Below are 21,025 nucleotides of genomic sequence, written 5' to 3'. Positions count from 1 at the left end.
TTCCCTTACTATACCAGCCCCTGTCCGCCCCGGGAAGCAGAGTGATCCTCTTAGATAAAATGAGGTCATGTCAGTGCTGTGCTCAGAGCCCTTCCCAACTTGGTGCTGTCTTGTATCTTCAGAGTAAAAGCCTGAGCACTTACAATGCCCACAAGTCCCATGCTGTTGAGCCTTTATTCCTGCCACTGTCCTCTCAGTAAGCACACCAGGCGTGCCCTGGCCTCAGGGCCTTTGCATTTCCTAAGCCTTGCGGCTAGCGTGCCCTTCCAGGTAGCCCTGACTCACTTCCTTATTTCCATGAAGTCACTTCTCTCACGTCACCTCTTTCAGAAGCCCCTTCCTGGAACAGTGAAGTCTAATCCAACTTCCCATGATGATAAAAATGTCCTATAGTTTGTGCTGTCCAATATGGTAGTGCCTAATCCCACAGGACTATTGAGCATTTGAAATTTGGCTGTGGGCCCAAGGAACTGAATTTTTGCTTGTATTTAATTTACATTTAAATTTAAAGAGCCACAGTGTGGCCCAGCTGGGTTGGCTCAGTGGTTGAGCATCGACCCATGAACCAGGAGGTCACAGTTCAATTCCCAGTCAGGGTACATGCCTGAGTTTTGGGCTCAATCTCCAGTGTGGGGCATGTATGAGGCAGCTAATCAATGATTATCTCTCATCATTGGTGTTTCTACCTCTCTCTCCCTCTCCCTTCCTCTCTGAAATCAGTAAAAATATTTTTTTTTAAAAAAAGCCACATTGTGGCTGTCTTATTTAACCTGCACTGCTATAGAAAGCACCTTGCTAGGTGCTTTTCCACCATTCTATCCTTTTACCCAGCTTAATGTTTTTGTCATAACACTTAACACTATATGGCAAGCTTCATGTTTATATATAGTTTTGTTTGTGTGTTTGTTTTTTTAATCACTTTCCCCACCTGGCATGTAAGCTTCTATGGGCAAGACTTTGTTCAGGCAGTGTTGATCCCATAGAGCATAGAAAAGAGAGACTGATGCATAGAAGTGCTCAGTGATATGGATGGATGGATGGATGGATGGACGGACGGACGAGAATACCTTGGAATGAATCCTCTTAAAGGATCACGTCTTCCCCATCCAAGCTATCCTTTCGCCCTTGGCCAGGAGAGGACACTGTGTGGTCAGAACTCTCAGGCACGACTCACATAGCACATTGCAGCTCCGCAGTGCAGACCTCAACACAAGAGGCTTTTTCTGTGACAACATTGTGAAATAACTTTCTTAAGTACCTGCTGCTTTGTAACAAGTACCATTTGGTGGTTACGTTTTTTTGTTTAAAATGCTTATTGAGTAACCAGGAAAATTTGCTCTGAAGGAAAGCATTTGGTGACACTACTCCAAAGCAAATTTACACTCTCTCAGAGAGCATTGTTCTCATTTAAGTTAGTATTAGCCTCACAATAAAGTGGAACAGACCCAGGAGGAAGTACAGTGGGATAGTGTGACGTTTTACCTAAAGCTAGAATGCTAGCCACAGCACCAAGGGCTCCTAACCCTTGTTTGCAAGTAGCCGCCCGACCTCTGGCCTGCCGGTGATGCGGAGAGAGGCCATATAAAAATCCTACATACACAGGTATTTAGTGCCCAGGTTTTGTGGTACTGATGTTTTTTCTGGCTTTGCCTTTTCAGGATAACCTTTTCCACCCAAAATACACTGGAGAGGATTTAACCTGTACTGTGAAAAATCTCAAAAGAAGCACACAGTATAAATTCAGGGTGAGTCAGTCATTTTGGTACCTGAACTGCTTTAAAAAAGAAGCTATTTTCTGTTTCACCCATTTATGTTTCAAATTGACTCTAAAGGTTAAAAAAAATGTTTTAAGTTCGAAGCATATACATTTTTGAAGTAACATTTATAAAATGCACACCATACTTTCATTTTACAATCTACTTTTGAGAGGGAAACAGTAACGTGCTGCAATAAGTTGTATCATGGCATGGCCAGATGGCCTCTCCCAGGAAGACCCAAATTCAGCGCACCTGTCTCTCACCCGCACGGCACACCCTGCTCTTTGCTGTTTCTCCTTTTCATCGGATTTCTCTTTTATTCTTCACTTCCCTTCGCTCTTGTGCCCATTATGTTTCCTCAGCCGTTTCTATTGTTCTTTACCCACTCCCTCCCCCCTTAGGCGTTTGCTTTGGTTATTAACAGCCAGCATTAATGTCACTGTAGGACTTGGTGTCTTAGCCACAAATGCTGCTTTGCCTTCGTGAGAGAGGAAACCCGGTGCTGCAGCACCGCTTGTTGACCCTGCTCGCAGCCCTGTTTTCTGATAGGACAGTGCGTTTTGTAGAGAGGAGGTTCCCCCGCCCCTCCTCTAACTGGGGGTCTAATGGTGTTGCCTGGCATATAGTAGTCACTCAGTAAGCAGCTGTCAGAGGAGCAAGTGAAGGTTGTGACTCAATTTGAGGAAAAGGATAGTTTTTGATATTTTAAGGACCCTTGCTTTTGGTATTTGATGCTGGCTATGAGAACATGGCTGCACTGCTAGCATTTCTCCACAAGGTGGCATTGCCCTACTCTTAGACAAGTGAGGTTATTTTTGTCTGCTTGCTGCCCCTCCATGTTCTCCTTCCACTAAACAATGCGAATAAGGTGGTGATATACTGGCTTTGTTTTGTGTCTTCTTGAAAGGATAAAAATGTCCTTAGCTAAAACCCACCTTATTTTATTTTAAATTGTTAATAGCCAACTATACAGAAAATAAGAACTTCGTAGAGAAACACAAGTCAGTAGTTTGCGATTGAGAAAGAAAATGTGTGTGTGTGTGTGTGTGTGTGTGTGTGTGTGTTTGTGTGTGAGGGGGGAGGGTTACTATGGATGCCTTGATCTTGTCATGTCATTGCTTTAATAGCTGATGTCTAAAGCATGTTAATGTTATCTCGGTTGTGGTACAGCTAACTGCTTCTAACATGGAAGGGAAAAGTTGTCCGAGTGAAGTGTTGGTGTGCACGACAAGTCCCGACAGGCCTGGGCCGCCCACACGACCCCTCATTAAAGGACCGGTGACGTCACATGGCTTCAGTGTCAAGTGGGGTATGTTTTGCTGCTGTTGCTTCTTTTTGGACAGATTTTTTTTAAATGTATTAATTTCAGTAGTGACAAACCAAAATAAAAAATAAAAGGGCAGTATTACTTGCAGGAGTTTTACACATTTGGAATAAGCATATGAGAAATATCCAGAGAACTCCACAAATTGGTAAATGGACAATTTAACAGCATCTCACTTTCTGATTTTCCTGTATTACATGGTTTTCCTTCTATATCTTTAATGTGTTATTGATTTGAATGTAGTAATCTCTGAATATGTATTTCGTTCTTCAATAGCTGCCCTTAAGAAAGTCATAGTTAATGTAAAAAAATTATTTATAAAGTTAATATTGAAGATAAACTTCAAAATTTAGGTATGTCATCATGAGTAAATTTTGATATACAAAATGTTCAAGTTAAAATGAATTAGGAAAACTTTAGGGGTTTGTTTTGTGTGGGTTTTTCTTGTTTTTTTTTTGTTTGTTTGTTTTTGTTTTGTTTTGTTTTGTTTTTGGTCATTTGTATGTAATCAGAGGCCTTGAACTTCAGGAATTTTTCTTATTGAAGTTCATTATACAGTGTGTGGGGACATCAGGTAGAAGGAGATTGTAGCTCATCACCTCTGTTTTTATTATGTCAGTGAAATGAGTGCCATTAGAATGTTGATAAGCATTTGCAATTATATGTAAAACATTTATGATATGTAAATATCATTAATGTCATATAATAATATTTGCTACCTAAATGGCAAAAAAAACAAACAAACAAAAAAAAACCGTAGAAATTTAAGATTTTACCTCGCAGCCAAGTAATGTAAAGGGAATTTAAAACCTTATTAAATAATTATTGGAGACCAACCACTGAGACATATAACTGTTTCAAGTTAGCTAATAATTTTGAGAAAGAATTATTAGGGTATGTATTTCCCTGGAAGATGGATATGATTAAGAGAAACTATAAAAATCTAGATGTGCTTTTTGCCGTACTGCAAAGCTTTTTTCTCTGAAAATCCTAGAAAGTTCTGTTCACACCAAGTATTTACTTTTATTGGCCATATGCTATAATATTTAACTTTATAATTATTGTTTTAAATATCTATTACTGAAGTCTGTATTCATTAATGGAAATAGCAGGTGAAGAGAGGGAAATAAAGTTCCTAAATCTATATGTGAGTAATCTGAGGGCACATCTAAAATACAGATAATAGAGGTAAATTCTGCGTAGTCTTACAAAATTACAATGCAAGAAATGTTTCTGCTCAGGAAAGAAAACTCTTGCAGGCAGTCGGGAGTGGACTAAATACTCAAAGTGCCACAGGCCTCTGGGAGTGAGCCAGGGCCTCCTCCTCAGACCACTTCTTTAGTGCACGTTCTCATTGATCCACGACTGTGGTTTCACATCAGTTTCAGTTGGGATATAAAGTTTGCTCAGTAGCACACTGTGGTGGAACAGATAGATTTATTATATTCTGACATTTTATTTATTTTTGTCAATGAATTTTGCACTTCTCTTTCCTTCATCCTCCATCTCTCAGAAGAATCTGGTCAGTGATAATATCAGTGAAATAAAAAATATATATAAATATTTCATCTTATATAGAAATCACTAGATATTAAAAAGCAGGTTTCAGAATTCTCGAAGTAAATATGTTAACATAACTCTTAGAAAAATCAGTTCGTATTTTGAATTTTGCTCACGTTTCACTAAATGAATGCTCATTGCCATTTCTAGCTCTAAAGAACTTTGAATAATCTGATAGTATTTAAGGTTCCTTGGTGTTTATGTTCTTTTGTTTTTTAAGACAGGGGTTGCGTGAAATAATATTAACTGTGCCCCTTGTTTAAATGCAGAGTTGAGGTAGTGTAATACATGATTTTACATGTATGTTTGTTTACTTTCCAGATCCTCCAAAGGACAATGGTGGTTCAGAAATACTCAAGTACTTGCTGGAGATTACTGATGGCAATTCTGAAGGTCAAGTTTTGGGAAATGGTTTCATTCAAATCCAATAGCAACCCTATTTGCTAATATGAGAAACATCTATATATAGTAATAGTGGGCCAGCATTAATTCTAATGATAGAGCTATTATAATAAAGAAACCTTAATCACATCTTGACAGTTTTTCTCCTTTAAACACGGCATTTTTATCATGCTTTAAAATTCTTATTTCTTTAAGCCAGAGGTCCTAACTAAGAGACTAATTCAATGTAATTTTTCTTCCCCTCTCTGGGCACACTTTCTCTGGAAATTCTTATAAACAGAGAGTCAGAAGCAATCAGCAGGAAGGGTAAGGTGGAGATAGCCAATGAGTATGGCAATCTACAAATTCCCATGTACAATGATGACAGACAAGATTAGTATTACTGTGGGCTGGTGACAAGTGTCACACTTCTGTAGCAAGCGTAGAAAATGTTCTTTTCATCTTTGTTTGATTTCTGAGTCAGATTATTTATACATTACTTGTCATGTGGATTAAACTGGGACAATGTTGGATATTGAGTTCCTTGGATAATGTAACATTTTTTGTAATTTTTAAAAATTCTTAGCTCTTTCTAAAAAAATTTATTAGGCTTTAATAGAAAAAAAGTATAGTCATCCGAACTAAAAATGATTTCTCTGACCATTCTAATAATCCTTGTGCTCATTATCTTAATAAAAAGCAATCCATACATATGGAAAAAAAAAAAGAATTAACAGTCACTTTTACAAACAGAAACACCCAGGTGTGTGGCTTGCCCTGCATTCTGCACCACAGTAACCACCTGGAGTACGTGGTTTTCACATGAACCAGGTCCTATTTTAAGCTAAAAAACACCTGCGAACGCTTTGGGATGGGCACAGCTGTTGTTAACATAAGCTCGAGTGCTTTACATTAGGAACCCTCTAGACGAGGCCCCTGTGTGTATGCAGTGGCTCATGGTGAAAACCTGAGTACGTTTTGCATTTTCTTGGCTCTCGCAACCACTGATGACAACTCAAAAATAGATGCCAGTCTCTCCTTAAAGCCCTCAACTTTGCTGGTGCATACAGTGGTGATGAATGAGTCTTTGTAGTGGTCTTTGTTCCCTTTTACCTTTTGGGTACAGGTTTTATAATCAGCAATGTCAGGGTAATTAATATCCTCCCTTCTCCTGGGGCCCTAGTACATGTAACTTAATTGTAAATCTAACTGGATCAGCAACTGTGGGACTTTGTGGAAGTTACATTTGTAAAATATTACAGAACAGGGTAAAACATTTTCCCAACAACTTCATGGAGCAAAACAGTCAACTGGAAACGTAGCATTAGAGAGAGCAGAACAGAGGGTAAACCATCCCAACAGCCCAACTTGGGGAGGCCAGCAGTCGGTGGAGCACCCAGACTCCTCCCGTGGCCCTGCTCGCTCTCTAATCCCAAGAAGTGGTCAGGTGACTGCCTCGCATACTGAGTGTTTCCTCTGTAGTTTGTTACAGTCTCGGGCGTTTTTGTCTTCTAAGTGGACTCCATGAAGATAGCAGGCCTTTACCCAGAGGACTCAGTGTGCAACGAGAGGATTTCCCTCCTGCAGCCTCCAGGCAGATAAGAGCAGGAGGCCTCACAGGCCAACCAGAACCTCAAGGCTGAGCAGCCTTCCCCTGCCCCGCGGCCCCGAGGTCTCACACCAGAACCATCCCACAGCTTCCCTGCCACTGTTCTGCTCCTTCACCGCCGCCCTCCCACCCCCCAGCCAACCTCAGATGTTGTGTGGTTTCCAGCGTCTAACCGCTCAGTCAGAAAATGTAATAATGTGATATTAAGTAGTCTAGCCAGCAGTACTAAGTATTAAAAATGACTCCATGATACTTTAATATTTAACTTTGTAAAGGAAATGGAAAGAGAGCCCTTTAGCTAATAAAAAAGAGAATAGGAGACACTAGTGTTTATGGAAACCACTTAAAGTATTTTTTTTCAGTTAGTGGTTGTTACTACTTACCTTTTTACCAAAGACATAAACTCACACACAAGTCTTGTTCTGCAGCAGGTCAGTGGGAAGTGGCATACAGTGGATCGGCTACAGAATACACGTTCAGCCACTTGAAACCAGGCACTTTGTACAAACTCCGAGCATGCTGCATCAGCACCGGTGGACACAGCCAGGTTGGTTTTGTATGGTATACACTTAAGTCAGCATGTTTGGTCAGCCTCAGACAACCTGTCAATAACATCAGAATAAAATTGCTATTGAAAAATGTATCTAACAGAGGCAGAGCTGCCTCGAACAGACTGTCAAACTACAGCAGGAAGGCCGGGGAGGGTGGGAGGGCAGAAGGGGGGTGGGTAAGAGATCAACCGAAGGACTTGTATGCATGCATATAAGCATAACCAATGGACATAAGACACTGGGGGGTAGTGGAGGCCAGGGGATTGTCAAGGGCAGGGGGAAAAAAAGGAGACATATGTAATACTCTTTGTAATACTTTAAGCAATAAAAAAAAAAAAAAAAAAAAAGGAAAAGAAAAAAGAAAAATGTATCTTGCCCTGGCTGGTTTGGCTCAGTGGATAGAGAGTCAGCCTGCGGACTGGAGGGTCCCTGGTTCGATTCCGGTCAAGGGCATGTACCTTGGTTGCGGGCACATCCCAAGTGGGGAGATGTGCAGGAGGCAGCTGATCGATGTTTCTAACTCTCTATCCCTCTCCTTTCCTCTCTGTAAAAAAATCAATAAAATACATTTAAAAAACAAACAAAAAAAAAAACACACACTAAAATTTAAAAAAAAAGAAAAATGTATCTTGGTAGTGTCACCTGCTACGGCATCCTAGGAGGAAATGCAAAATTAGGGTTTTTTGAATTGTGTTGAAAAGATAGGCCCATCAATGTCATGAATCCTCAGAGAAATGCAAGTTAAAACCACAGTGAGCTATCACCTCACACCTATCAGAATGACTGTCATCAATACATCAACAAACAACATATGCTGGCAAGGATTTGGAGAAAAGGGAACACTAGTATACCACAGGTGAGAATGCAGACTGGTGCAGCCACTGTGGAAAGCAGTATGGAGTTACCTCAAAAATTAAAAATGGAACTGCCTTATGACCCAATGATTCCACTTCTGGGAATGTATTCAAAGAAACCCAAAACATTGATTTGAAAGAATATATGCACCCCTATGTTCATTGCAGTGTTATTTATAATAGCCAAGATTGGGAAGCAGCCAAGTGCCCATAAGTAGATGAGTGGTTAAGAAAGCTATGGTACATTTACACAATAGAATACCACTTGGTCATAAAAAGGAAGTCTTTGCGACAGCATGGAGGGACCTGGGGAACATTACGCTAAGTGAAATAAGCCAGTCTGAGAAAAACAAGTGCTATATGACTTCATTTACATGTGGAATCTAATGAACAAAATAAACTAACAAATAAAATAGAAACAGACTCATTGATACAGAGAACAGACTGACAACTGTCAGAGGGGAGGGGGATTGCAGGGCTGGGTGGAAAAGGTGAAAGGATTAAGCAAAAAACAAAAACTCATGGACACAGACAACAGTATGGTGATTACCAAAGGGAAAGAGGGATGGGGGAGGTAGAAGAGGGTAAAGGAGAGAAAAAAGTGATGGAAGGAGACTTGACTTGGGGTGGTAAACATACAATACAATATACCAATGATGTGTTATAGAATTGCACACCTGAAACCTATATAAGTTTATTAATTAATGTCACCCCAATAAATTCAATTTTATAAAGAAAAGAATAAAAGATAGGCCCAGATAATTCTCAACTGAATTGTGATATTTTCAGGTACATTTGTCAGTTATTTCTTACAAGTGTGATCACATGTGGCAGTTGAAAACTGAGTGTTTTAGCTAAATAAGGGAAACCTCAGTTACTGCAATGATAGAAAAAGGTAGAATTTAGAGTAAAAGACGTCCTGCACAGTTCCCTGGCAATTTTGTGAGAATGAGGCACACCTTCTTCAAGGAACTTCGCTGCCATCTGCTGGAGAGTTACTGTAAAAACCATGTACATCTGTGATAACTTAGCTGAAGGGCACCTCCTGCAGTTGTGCACCACCCAACTTACACATCTGTAGGCGGCAGCTGATTTCTTGTTTTCTATTTATATGACTTCGCACCAGCCAGTTCATGTGTTGAGAGCCTTGGTTTCAACCCCAGTGTTCTCAGAGGCTCAAAATAACCTAAAGATACACAAGAAGTGCTCTGGAAGTGAGATAATTATTGTCTAAATGGCTTTAACTCACATTCAGAAAGTGAGGGACAAGATGGTAATTACATTTTCATTGTAGAGATATTTAATATTATAGTTTAAAACCATTAATATTGAGAGAGAGAGAGACATTGAGAGATGGTGGCTTGTAGTCCTGTGCTGGGTTGACTTTTCAAGAGAACACTTGTCATTTGGGTGCTTAATTTTGCCCATCAATCCATCTCCAGTATTGTCTTGTGTTATTTTTCTCTCCCCAAAGAGCAGTAGTGTAATGTTTACACTGCCCAGATGGGCAGACTCCTTGGGAAAAGGAGTCCAGTTAGACCATGCTTATGCAGCGCTCTCTGCAGTGTCTCCTAGGGTGGGGTAGGTCCACACCATAGCCAGAGTATCAGCAGGCACCTCCTGTGTGGGGGGCGCTGCATGCAGCTCACGAGGCAGAGGTACCTCTCTGCACCACTCCTTGGGAAGGAGTTTGGTCGAGCAGCATAGCTCTGCCTTGTTCTCTCCTGTCTGGGAAAGGGGTTCAGCTTCCACACTACCAGCCTTCGCAACCAGTTCCTGTAGAGACACGGCTACTTATTGTAGCATGAATAGAACCTGCTGGCCAATGTCACCCTCAGCTGATTAATAATGAGTCTATTTGCTTTTCTGCTCTGGATGTGGATGGTTGGCCATTTATGGTACCATTTAAAATTCTCATCCAGCTGTTGTTTTGTGTCCTCTTCTGTCCTCATGAAGGGTCTCTCTCATTTTGGTTTAAAGGAAAATAGCTGTGTGCTTAGGATATAAAACACTCCTGTCTGCAAATCTGGCTTCACAAATATTCATTTTTAAAAAATATATTTTTATTGATTTCAGAGAGGAAGGAAGATGGAGAAAGAATCATTGATTGGCTGCCTCCTGCATGCCCCCTACTGGGGATTGAGCCTGCAATCCGGTCATGTGCCCTTGATCGGGATCAAACCCAGGACCTTTCAGTTCTCAGGCCAACACTCTAGCCACTGAGCCAAACTGGCTAGGGCTAGAAATAATCATTTTTTACCAGTGCCATATGCAGTATATGTCTACACTTTAAACACACACACACACACACACACACACACACACACACACACACATACACGGTCTCACTGCATAGAAAAGCATGTGTACATATGCAATGTGTAACCTTTGGTAGCATGTACAGGTATGGGGTGGAGTTTGCCTGGAATGTGGGGGTGTAATGAATTCACTGTGACTAAGAGTGTTCTCTGCTGTTTCTCTGCAGTGTTCCGAAAGCCTCCCTGTTCGCACACTAAGCATCGCACCAGGTCAGTGCCGACCACCGAGGGTTCTGGGTAGACCAAAGCACAAAGAAGTCCACTTGGAGTGGGGTGAGTGAACGATGCTCCACGGTGGCATGGACGGTTTGGACGGTTGAAGATGCTTTGTCATTAAGCTGGAAGTCTTTCTTCTGAAAGCCGTGCATTTTTTCTGTTGAAAATGTTGTATTTCTTCTTGATGTATGTTGGCTTGGGTTTGTGCTCTGCCGCTCACTGTTGCTCCTCCTCCTGATCCTGATGGCGCCACACACGCTGTCCATCCTCTACCTTCGGAGGGCACTTTTCTAGATTCTAGAAAACATTTCAGAAAAGCCAGGCTTCCTCTGGAACTTTTCAACTTCATTCATAAAAGAAAAGTTGTGCTCAATTTAGAGATTAAACCGAGAAATGAGGTAACAGCTAAGTTCTCCTCATCTTTGCTGCTTTGTCCTGTGTGGGTCCTGTTTGGATTCGAGCCATATTAGCCTTTCTGTATCAGCAGTTTATAGCACATAAAATTGCCAGTGTTAACCTGCAGAACCTTATCAGACTACTTTTTCCCACCACTTATGTCTAGAATATAATAAAATAGCATGCCAACTTTGGGCCAGCTATCTTGACTTAATGTGACCTTTGGTTTGAAGTTAAAAGAGAAGATTTTCTTCTCCTTGTCTTCCCTTCTTAGAATGTAAAAAAATTTGCCTAATGGTTCTGTTTTTAAGTTATTGTATTAAGGTAATTAAGTATACTTAAATGTACTTGCTTTGGAAAGTATCAATGACATCATTCAGAAACTTGTTCTTTCTGTTTCTCTTTTCTTTGGGGAGGAGGGCTTTTTGGTAGGAGAGATACTGTGGTGGGGGGGCACTACATGCTGTTTTGCAAACCTTGTGGAAAATCAGATGTGATCGTCGTCAGCTGGAAGCACAGAAATGATATGATGCGAACCGCCTTCACTCCTAGATGTTCCTGCCTCTGAAAGTGGCTGTGAGGTCTCCGAGTACAGTGTGGAGATGACGGAGCCCGAGGACGTGGCGTCGGAGGTGTACCACGGGCCAGAGCTCGAGTGCACTGTGGGCAACCTGCTTCCCGGGACTATGTATCGTTTCAGAGTGAGGGCTCTGAACGACGGAGGGGTGAGTAGAAGGTTCTAATACGTGGGCTTCTCCCCTCCTGAAATTCCTCAGCAGCATCTAGCCAACCTTGACCACCGTTAAAGAAGTTCATATAAATGTTTCTTCTGACTTGATATATTGTGATTTCATACTCCCAGCATTGGAAATGTTGCTTCTATGTCCTCTCATCATTCTGTTAAGGTAGAGTTTAAGATTAATAGGAACATCACCCTTTAGATGCGCTTGTTAGTTGTAAAAATAATTTCCTATTTGCTCATTGACTCTGTTAATCAGTACTGAGAAATTAGAAGTGCTATATAAGATGCCCTCCCCATGTTGTCTAGATTACCCAACAAGGTCTCACGTCAGTTTTACACCAAAGTGGGGGGAGAGGCTAGGGAAGCCAGTGCAGTGCTATTTTGTTCAAGTGCCTTCCGCTTCTCCTTTTGGAGTTGTTGGATGAGCTGTCAGATTGAAAGTATATGCCTACATTATATCCACAGAGGTGTTTGTTCCTTTTAAAAAAAAATACAGTTTGATATGGATTTTGAAGAGGTGACCCAGAGACGGTAGGGCTTTTGGGTGTGTCAAAGATGGACAGAAACATAGAGGGCAGGAGAATATCGGTAGAGCAGACTGCCAGTAACATCCCCCAAAAGTGCTGGTGATTTGTACAGATGAGCTCCATGCCAGTTAATACATGTCATTAATTGATGACAAATTTTAAAATAAGAAAGCCCAACTAACAGCAACACGAAGTCCACAGTGAGTTTTTCTAGCTCTCAATAGTGCTGTTCAAACCGGTTAGAAGTGAAGCATGTTTTAGCCATTTCATGTTCGCCACACTGACTAAAGCATTTGGTCTGAAGTTGGATCTCAGACTTTTCACAGGAGCTGGATGGAGTTCTTCTAATTCCTCATTAGGAAAGCATTGCAGACACAACACAACTATTTAAATTAAAACACACACACACACAAACGTGAAACTGAACAATAAAAATGTACTGATGAGAGGATACAAGAGCCTGAGCACCCAAACTTGTATAAGTAAAAAGGGGGAACGTGAGGATCACAGATGCTGCAAAAACGTTATTGTACTTTTGTTTCTGCCCTTTTTCCCATCAACTTTTGGGGGGGTCGCTGCCATAGCAAAGATAAATGTGCAGCTGTACTGATTGGAGTTTTACTTGCTCTCACCTTTAATTAGTGTAAGGTATGAAATCTGCCTTCAGCCATGGTTTACTCCTGTTGTTGGAAGTTAACCATGTGTTTGACTTCAATCATCTACTGAGGTCTGTTTCAGAGAAATTCTCTCCCATGTTTCTGATGTCACAGGAAGTGGGGAGGGGAAAATGTTTGGTAACCAACTTTCTAATCCCCTTGAATAAAAAGAATATACGTATGTAATAGACATCTACCACTCAGGGAATATACGTAGGGAAAAACGTATACATATATTCAGTTGAAAGTGGAAAACCTCCTTAGGAAATTTTTTAATTGGATGTATTGATGAAGGTGTTAGCATAACCCTTATTTGGTTACAAGCTTGTACATGCACACCTAGGTATGAACATACATGTGTGTGCACGCATATACATACAAGCACGTGGTGTCCTTCTCTTTCAGTATGGCCCCTATTCTGACGTCTCAGAGATCACCACTGCTGCAGGGCCCCCCGGACAGTGCAGGGCACCGTGCATTTCCTTTACGCCTGACGGGTGTGTCCTCGTGAGCTGGGAGGTAAGTCAGACATGTGCTCTGCATTATTTTCCGTTTCTTTGACTTTATCTGCCCCTAATGCACGTTAGGAGGAACCTCTTCAAAGCCCAAATTCACTCTAGGTGATCTTTACACATTAGTCTTCCTTGGCAATTGCTTATATCACTCAGAGTTGTGGAAATGCTACCTTTGGGCAGAATTGAGGGGGAGTTGAATATCTTTTTCGTGCCTTTCTTCTGTACGCATTTGAAATATCCTGGGGTATGTCACTCTGTCCGTTTGGTTGCTTGAACACAATATAGAATTTTTTTCTCAATGAAATTAAATTCCCTGCATGTCCTGCTTTCCAGAGTCCTGAAAGCTCTGGTGCTGACATCTCAGAGTACAGGTTGGAATGGGGAGAGGATGAAGAATCCTTGGAGCTCGTTTATCATGGGACAGACCCCGGCTTTGCAATAAGGGACCTGCTGCCTGCCGCACAGTATTGCTGCAGACTACAGGTGGGTCGACGCTGCTCAGATGTACCTATAGACACTGGTGTTCCATGGAAGGCTCTTTGGGAAACTTACTCAGAGGCTTCTGAGGGAGGCTACCAGGAGGGATAGTGTGGGAAAAGAGCCCTTTTAAGTGAAAATGAATGTTACAGTTAATTTCTGGTACTTGAGGAGGTTCTGAAATGTAAGAACAAAACCAGACTCTTCTCTGCTTCTCACCACCCTTGCGTCTTGCTTGTTTATCGATTCCCTGAATAGATAGATGACTGAGTCCAAGACAGAGGTGTCACAGCTCCTTACGAAAGATTCCTTCTGTCTGAATTTCTCTGAGATGCACATTTCAGTGGAAAGCACTGAGAAATGGCAAAAGATGGGAATTTTATGTCAGCTGTTAAATGGAGCCAAAAACAAACATTAGAGTAGTTTGGAGTAGCCTTCATTACATACAGGACGCACCTCTGCCTTCTCAGTGACCAGGAACAAGGCTGGTTATCTATCTGTACACGTCCACTTGGGGGTCCACATAGAATAAACAAGAACAATTGGCTCCTAGCCTAACCCCTAGGAGTAACAATAGTCATGGGTTTACTTTTACTTTATTGACTTGGATAAGTGTTTTGTTTTGTTTTCTGTTTGTATTGTCCTGAGAAAACAGGGAGTTTTTTGTCCATTTGTTCAGTAACATTTCTTGAGCACTACTTGTGCCAAAATCAAAGGATGGTCAGGATGATCAAAAGGAGAGATACAAAGATGAGTCAGATGTGGTTCTTGACCTTGAAGAATTCTATCTTCACACACATTTAGATTTAACTGGATAAAGAAGCAAAGATGCCAGATTTAGGTTTCCACCCTATTTGAGGCATAGATCAAGTTACTTAGTGCAGACCCATCAACATCAGTGTGTCTGGTCTCTTTGGAGAAAACATCCCCTTCACACGTTAATTTTCCATATCAATTGAGGCTTTTCTGTTAAATTCTGAATCCTATTTTTATCAGAAACATTTCAGAATAAACTCTTGTACACTTTCCTTCTCGTGTGCCGCAACTGGGACATAATTAACCCTCTGTCAATGAGTCAAGGTCACAGCACATTATCTGATCTTTATAATAGAGATGCTGAGTCATTGGGGAAAGGTTAGGTAAGGCCACACTCCTGTTTTTGGAGCCAGGCAGGATATAAATGAAGAACTCTCTATCACCATAGGAAAGAACTCCACTATGCTTTTCGAGTTTTGGTCTCCCTTTAAAATGCTCTTCTATTTCCTTTTCTCCTTTTAGGGTATATGTTCTCACTTAGCATTGACTTCCCCACACTGCATTTTAAAAGATACATTGGGTAGGGGTCTGAGAGGAAGAAAGGTGTCCAGGGGTGACTTGGGATATGATTGGATGGCTGAAGGCTGGGGACAGCTGCGGTGGACAGAGATGAGGAGCTTTGAGGCTGAGATGCTTGACATTGGAGTGGAGACACCCGAAAGGTAGTTGGATACATTAGGCTGGCATTTAAGGCAGAGGTCCACACTACCCAAGTAAATTTGGAAGTAGTATATCAATGCCATTTATCCCCTGACACAGTAGCTCTCCAAGAGTTTGAGCAGAGATAGAAAAGAAGAGGTGTCCAAGGCTTGAACCCTGGTGCCCTCCAGTGTTGAGAGATCTGGGTGATGCGTAGCAACCACATAGATGGCTGAGAAGCAGCAGTAGGTAAGCAAAAAACAAGTATGGGTTCTGGAGACCAAGTGAATAAGTATTTGAAAGAGCGGTGAGTGAGGAAGGGGTCAACTATTGCTCTCAGGTAAAGTCAGAAAGGGCTGAGAATTGACTTCATATATGAGTTTATCATTCACATGGGAAAACATAAGAGACCTTTTGTAAAATTCCTGTTGTTCTTCCAGGGCAGCACTGGGGTTGAAAGTCAGATGACTGAATTCCAGTCCCAGCTTTGCCTTAAATCTATGAAAGGCACTTGCGATGCACTGTGTACCTCAGATGGTTATTGTGAAGGTCATATAAGACAGTATAGAACCTGCAGTGGGCCATGCAAGTAGAAAGGATTATTTTAAAATTATTTTTCTTGAAAGGTGATGATGGCAATGTTACTACCTTTGCTTAACAGAAAAGATGTGATTGGCTTTTGGAAAGTGAACATTTTCTAGAATTTATTTCTACCTACATTTCTGGAAGTAAATCATATATTACTTATTTAGCAGCACCTAGCATGGACACCTTCAAGTGTACAATGGGGTAACATGGGCTTCTCTTGATGTTGTCTTTTAGGCCGTCAATCAAGCTGGAGCAGGGCCGTACAGCGAGCTTGTCCTTTGCCAGACACCAGCATCTGCCCCGGACCCTGTCTCCACTCTCTGTGTCCTGGAGGAGGAGCCCCCCGATGCCCACCCTGATTCACCTTCTGTGTGCCTTGTACTGAACTGGGAAGAGCCGTGCAATAATGGGTCTGAAATCCTCGCTTACAATATTGATCTGGGAGACACTAGCATCACTGTGGGCAATACCACCACCCACGTTCTAAGAGATCTTCTTCCAGAAACAACGTACCGGTGAGTGCAGGGAGGGAGAAATAGGACTGTGTGGACCCATCAGAACTGGGGCTCCACACACCCTTCAGGTTCCAAAGGCCGAATGAGTGAATGCTAGTCATTCTTAATTAAAATATATGAGTACTAAATGCAAATATAGCTTTGAAACTTGTATTGCTTTATACTTTGAGTCAGTTACAAATTTACCCAGTTTCACCCATCACTTTAGATCAGTTGCTCCCTCTTTGTCTCTTGATAGCCACTTTTCTTTGAATTTTTACTGACTCATATCCATCTGTGGACACCCTCTGTCCTCACCATGTACTTGCCCACCTCTGAAGCAGGGCTCCGCTCATCTTTGATTCCTCCCCAAAAGCAGACACAGTGTTACAAAGAATATGTGATGTGGCTTTCACTCAGGATTTCCCAAGGGGCCAGAGAAAGATATTATATCACACAGCACAAGTAAAACCTAACGAATAGCTGGGTGCTTTCCTTCCCCCAGTCTTCCAATCCGGAGCCAGCCATCTGCCTTCCTCTCCTCACACACCTTCTTCCGTAACATGGCCTCATAAAATTTCAAATCATTTAGCCCTGTCTCCACGTTGCCATAACTCACTCAACACAAGTTTCGCATTAGAGGATTAAGGGACCATCTGTGGTTGTACACGTGTGCTACCAGGGCATCCCTCTGTCAGAAGAAATGGTTTCTCAGGGAGGTGGAGGAGAGCAGGATTCAGGCTGTGTCCTTAGGCCAGTTACAGAGCCTCCCTGGGTCTCAGTTTCTACTTCCATGAAGCAGGAGAACAAAATTGCTAACCTCATAAGCATGTTGTAAGGAGTAAATAAATTAATATTGACTACTTACACACAGCCCAGCGGTATATGGCAAGTGCACAATAAACATGCATTGTAATTTTCATCATCATCAAGATCACCATAAAACAAGACTGATTCTTCTTGGGGTGGGGAATGGCAATGAATGGCAGGTAAATAAACTTGCTGCTAGAAAAGGACTTATCATTTCACTTATCTTTTTTGGCAGTGTTTTCTAGTTCAATTGTCTGGTACACTACTTTTTCTCTTTCTAAAAGCTGAAGAAAGAATCAGCAAATCAGTTGTAAGGGACAAAAGTTCCATCCTGCGATATCATATTATCTCTACTCTTTTTTTTTTTCTCTCTTACCAAATTTTGTTGTGACTAATTCATATAAATATATTATTTTGCTTTTTAAAACAATGGCAGGGTGTTTGGGTGGGGGGGGGGTTCCCTACTCTTTTATTCTTTTAAGAAGTCTCTTTTGAGCACAGCACTCAACACTGTGAGTCTGTCTGTAAAACAGTGATAAACAATATTCTTGCCCGCAGAGCACTCAGAGTTGGGGACACTTAAACAGCAACCTAAGACGGTAGGTTATTGTGACATCACAGGCTGCAGATAACACTGGGACACCATCCTGTTGACATTTCAGAGAGCAAGTCCCAGGTTCAGAATGGTCAGGATGGTTCACAGTGGGATTTGAAATAGGAACAGAGTAAAGGGGGATATGACTTACATAGGTGAAGAGGCAGCCAAAGGCACTCCTTCAGTGTAGCCTTTTAAGTCAGTCTCAGAAAAGAAGTCTTCACTCTTGAATGCTAATCAAATATAAGTGTTGCTGTGTGCAGAGCAGTCTAGTCAGGTGCTGAGGAAATGATTAAACCCAGACCTTGACATCAGGGAATTTCCCCGATGATGGTGCTGACCCTGAGGTGTATTTCTGGGGGGAAATGACCACATCACTGTCATCCTCCAGCTGTTTTTAAGAGACCAGATGCTTGACCTTGATCCCCCAAGCTAGGAAGAAGCCACACTGGTGGAGTGACTCACTGGAAGGTTCTGTGATCAGTCTGCTTCACAGCCATGTCTACCCTGGAATGAACACAAATCCCCTGGCCAGGGCTCTGAGCATTCGGACCAGAAATCATAAAAGGGCTCTTAAGGCGAGTGCTAGCCTAGGAATTCCACCTCTTCCTTGACATTGTACCTGCTGTAAAGGTGGCATACATGGTTATAAACTTTAAGGCTTATGGAAGGATGATATTGGAGGAATGTTGACTTTATTAGTCAACATACAGTCAAATGACTTCTAGAAAGACATCTGGAATTCAAATGAGAGCACTGAAGCAGGGAATCATTGCTTCACGATGAAATGCTGATTTTGGTAGAAATTATAAAAAATCCTCCACGTGTTAGAAAGTTTCTCGGGATAATTCTGTTATGGAGAAGATGAAATTGTAGAGTCGTGTAGGGACTATAGGAGAATGAACTTAATTTAGATAATACCTCCAGACTCTATTTTCAGAGTATTTAGGGGATGGAGCTAAATAATTTAACTCAGTATTAATATGCAAGGCATATTGAGCCGAATTGGGAAGTCACGTTGGGAGAATGTCACCTTTCAACCTTAGGAATAGCTTGAAAGATACCATTTTAGACAAATTGCATGATATTGAGTAGCTTTAGGAAAGGCAGGTCTTTGGCTCTAGTCCAGCCGTGGGCAAACTACGGTCCGCGGGCCGAATCCGGCCCGTTTGAAATGAATAAAACAAAAAAAAAAAAAAAAAAAGACCGTACCCTTTTATGTAATGATGTTTACTTTGAATTTATATTAGTTCACACAAACACTCCATCCATGCTTTTGTCCCGGCCCTCCGGTCCAGTTTAAGAACCCATTGTGGCCCTCGAGTCAAAAAGTTTGCCCACCCCTGCTCTAGTCAAATTGTTCAATTTTTTCCCCTCTACCCCAGCCCTAAGAATGTTAATTATATAAGAATCACCTGTAGTACTTTCGCAAACTATAAAGTGGGAGCCCCACTCCTGTACACTGTGCTTTAGTGGTCCCAGCGCACCTAGTCATCATTATCTTACAGCATCAGCTGTCTTCTACTTCACCATCCTCACTTCATTCACTTCCGTGTAGACTGGTGTGGGTTTTCTGTAACCTCCATCCTCTTCATTGGGCGAGTCTCGTTTCTTGGTGGTCTCTTTAGTGTGCTCAGACCTCCAGGAATGGGCCTGGCTGGCTGGCTCAGAGGAGAGCAAGACTGTCACCTTACTTGTTTTCCAAATGGAACAGTTAGTAAGGTTGCCTAACATTACTTTTTTTGGCAACCACATTATATGTCTGACTCATACTGAGCTGGCAAACAAGGAAAGGTAGAGTTGTTTGTTATGCTCATTTATGCTCTTTTTGCTAGGGAAACTGGGGATGAAAGTCACACTTATTGAGTCTTTATGTCAAGCACTACATTAGCCTATCAAGAAGTGAATCACAAGTCATTTCATCCAAACAAGACAAGATGGGCTTTATTAGGAGACACATTCTGAATAGTTCAGATGTAGCACCCTGGAGTCGGACAGACAGCCTTGACTTCAGTCCTGGGTCTCTCACTATTGTCTCTGTGACCTCTGTAAAGTCATTACTAAACTCTGTGCCTCAGTTTTCTGCTCTGTAAAACACGATGCAAACTTTACCTATCTAATAGGGTGTGGTGTGCTTTAGATAAGATTTCAGGCATGTCCTGTGGGACTTTGACACATGGTAAGTAAGCACTCATTAAATTATGTCACTGATGCTTGGAAGGGAAGACGGGAGCTGGAAAGTGGGCTGTGACCAGGTTACAGGTAGAAATGTCTGAAATCTGGCATTTTCCTTTAAGCAATGGGAGATATTTAAGGTCCCCATGCCTCCTCAAGGTAGGGCACGAAACAAAAGCAAGTCAAAGTGCCTGGAGACAGAAAGGTGGCCCTGCATCCATGGAGCTGTCAGGAGAAGCACCAGCTCGGTTACCCTTCCAGGAAGCCTTCTCTGAATAGCTGTACTATAAACACACCTTCCCCCAAGAGATTTTTTATGTCAATGCTACTATTTTATTTTTTCAGAAGTTACCTAATGATATTTTTCTCTCCTATAATTAGATGATCGGATGTTAGATTGGGTGTGGAGATGGGGGTGTGGGGGGAGGAGTTGTAAAAAGCTCTAGTTTCGCTTCTTAGATCTCTCCTACCCCAATTCTTCATGGGAGAAGGGGGGCTGTCCTCCCTGCCCCCATCTCTATACTCCAGACAGCCTGAGTACCAGGATGGCTGATGGTGGCTGAGGAGTCATCTTCCCCAAGTGGAAGGTTTGTTCTGAAAGTCATTCTTCTTTTAATACAGGTGGTGACAGAAATTTGTGTGTGTATGTGTGTGTGTAAAGTGCATAATGGAAGCCTATGACCGGAAGCAGTTACACAGTAGATATTTTAATAGATTTTTTATAAAAAATATTCTTTTTTAAGATTTTTAAATTGATTTTTAGAGAAGGAGAGAGAAACATTGATGTGAGAGCAAAACATTGATCAGCTGCCTCCTGCACACCCCCAACAAGGGATTGAGCCCACAACCCAGGTATGTGCCCTGACTGGGAATCAAACTGGCAACTTATTGGTGCACTGGATGACACCCAGCTGAGCCACACCGGCCAGGATAACAGTGTTCTTAATTTGATTTATTTAATCAGTATTATCAGTGTATTGATGGATATTGCAGGCTCCTGGCATTTGAACAGATTTTTCACATCA

At 41.7% G+C, this 21,025-nt stretch overlaps 1 protein-coding gene across 11 annotated transcripts in view; it reads left to right on the top strand.

Annotated features, from left to right (window-relative positions):
- FNDC3B (fibronectin type III domain containing 3B) overlaps positions 1-21,025 on the top strand; it is a 321,836-nt gene that overhangs the window by 266,450 nt on the left and 34,361 nt on the right. For 9 of the 11 annotated variants that reach the window (XM_036351879.1, XM_036351871.1, XM_036351875.1 and 6 more), the window contains 9 exons: positions 1,659-1,745; positions 2,928-3,066; positions 4,963-5,034; positions 7,060-7,178; positions 10,522-10,627; positions 11,519-11,691; positions 13,297-13,410; positions 13,740-13,889; positions 16,161-16,441. In XM_036351879.1, coding sequence (XP_036207772.1) covers positions 1,659-1,745; positions 2,928-3,066; positions 4,963-5,034; positions 7,060-7,178; positions 10,522-10,627; positions 11,519-11,691; positions 13,297-13,410; positions 13,740-13,889; positions 16,161-16,441 — 1,241 coding nt within the window. The remainder of the gene's footprint in view (positions 1-1,658; positions 1,746-2,927; positions 3,067-4,962; positions 5,035-7,059; positions 7,179-10,521; positions 10,628-11,518; positions 11,692-13,296; positions 13,411-13,739; positions 13,890-16,160; positions 16,442-21,025) is intronic. The other 2 variants (XM_036351873.1, XM_036351877.1) reach the window with 2 other exon arrangements.

The sequence above is a fragment of the Myotis myotis genome, unplaced genomic scaffold (genome assembly GCF_014108235.1).
Source record: "Myotis myotis isolate mMyoMyo1 unplaced genomic scaffold, mMyoMyo1.p scaffold_m19_p_2, whole genome shotgun sequence".
NCBI lineage: Eukaryota > Metazoa > Chordata > Mammalia > Chiroptera > Vespertilionidae > Myotis > Myotis myotis.
This window is presented reverse-complemented; position numbering and strand designations above follow the sequence as displayed.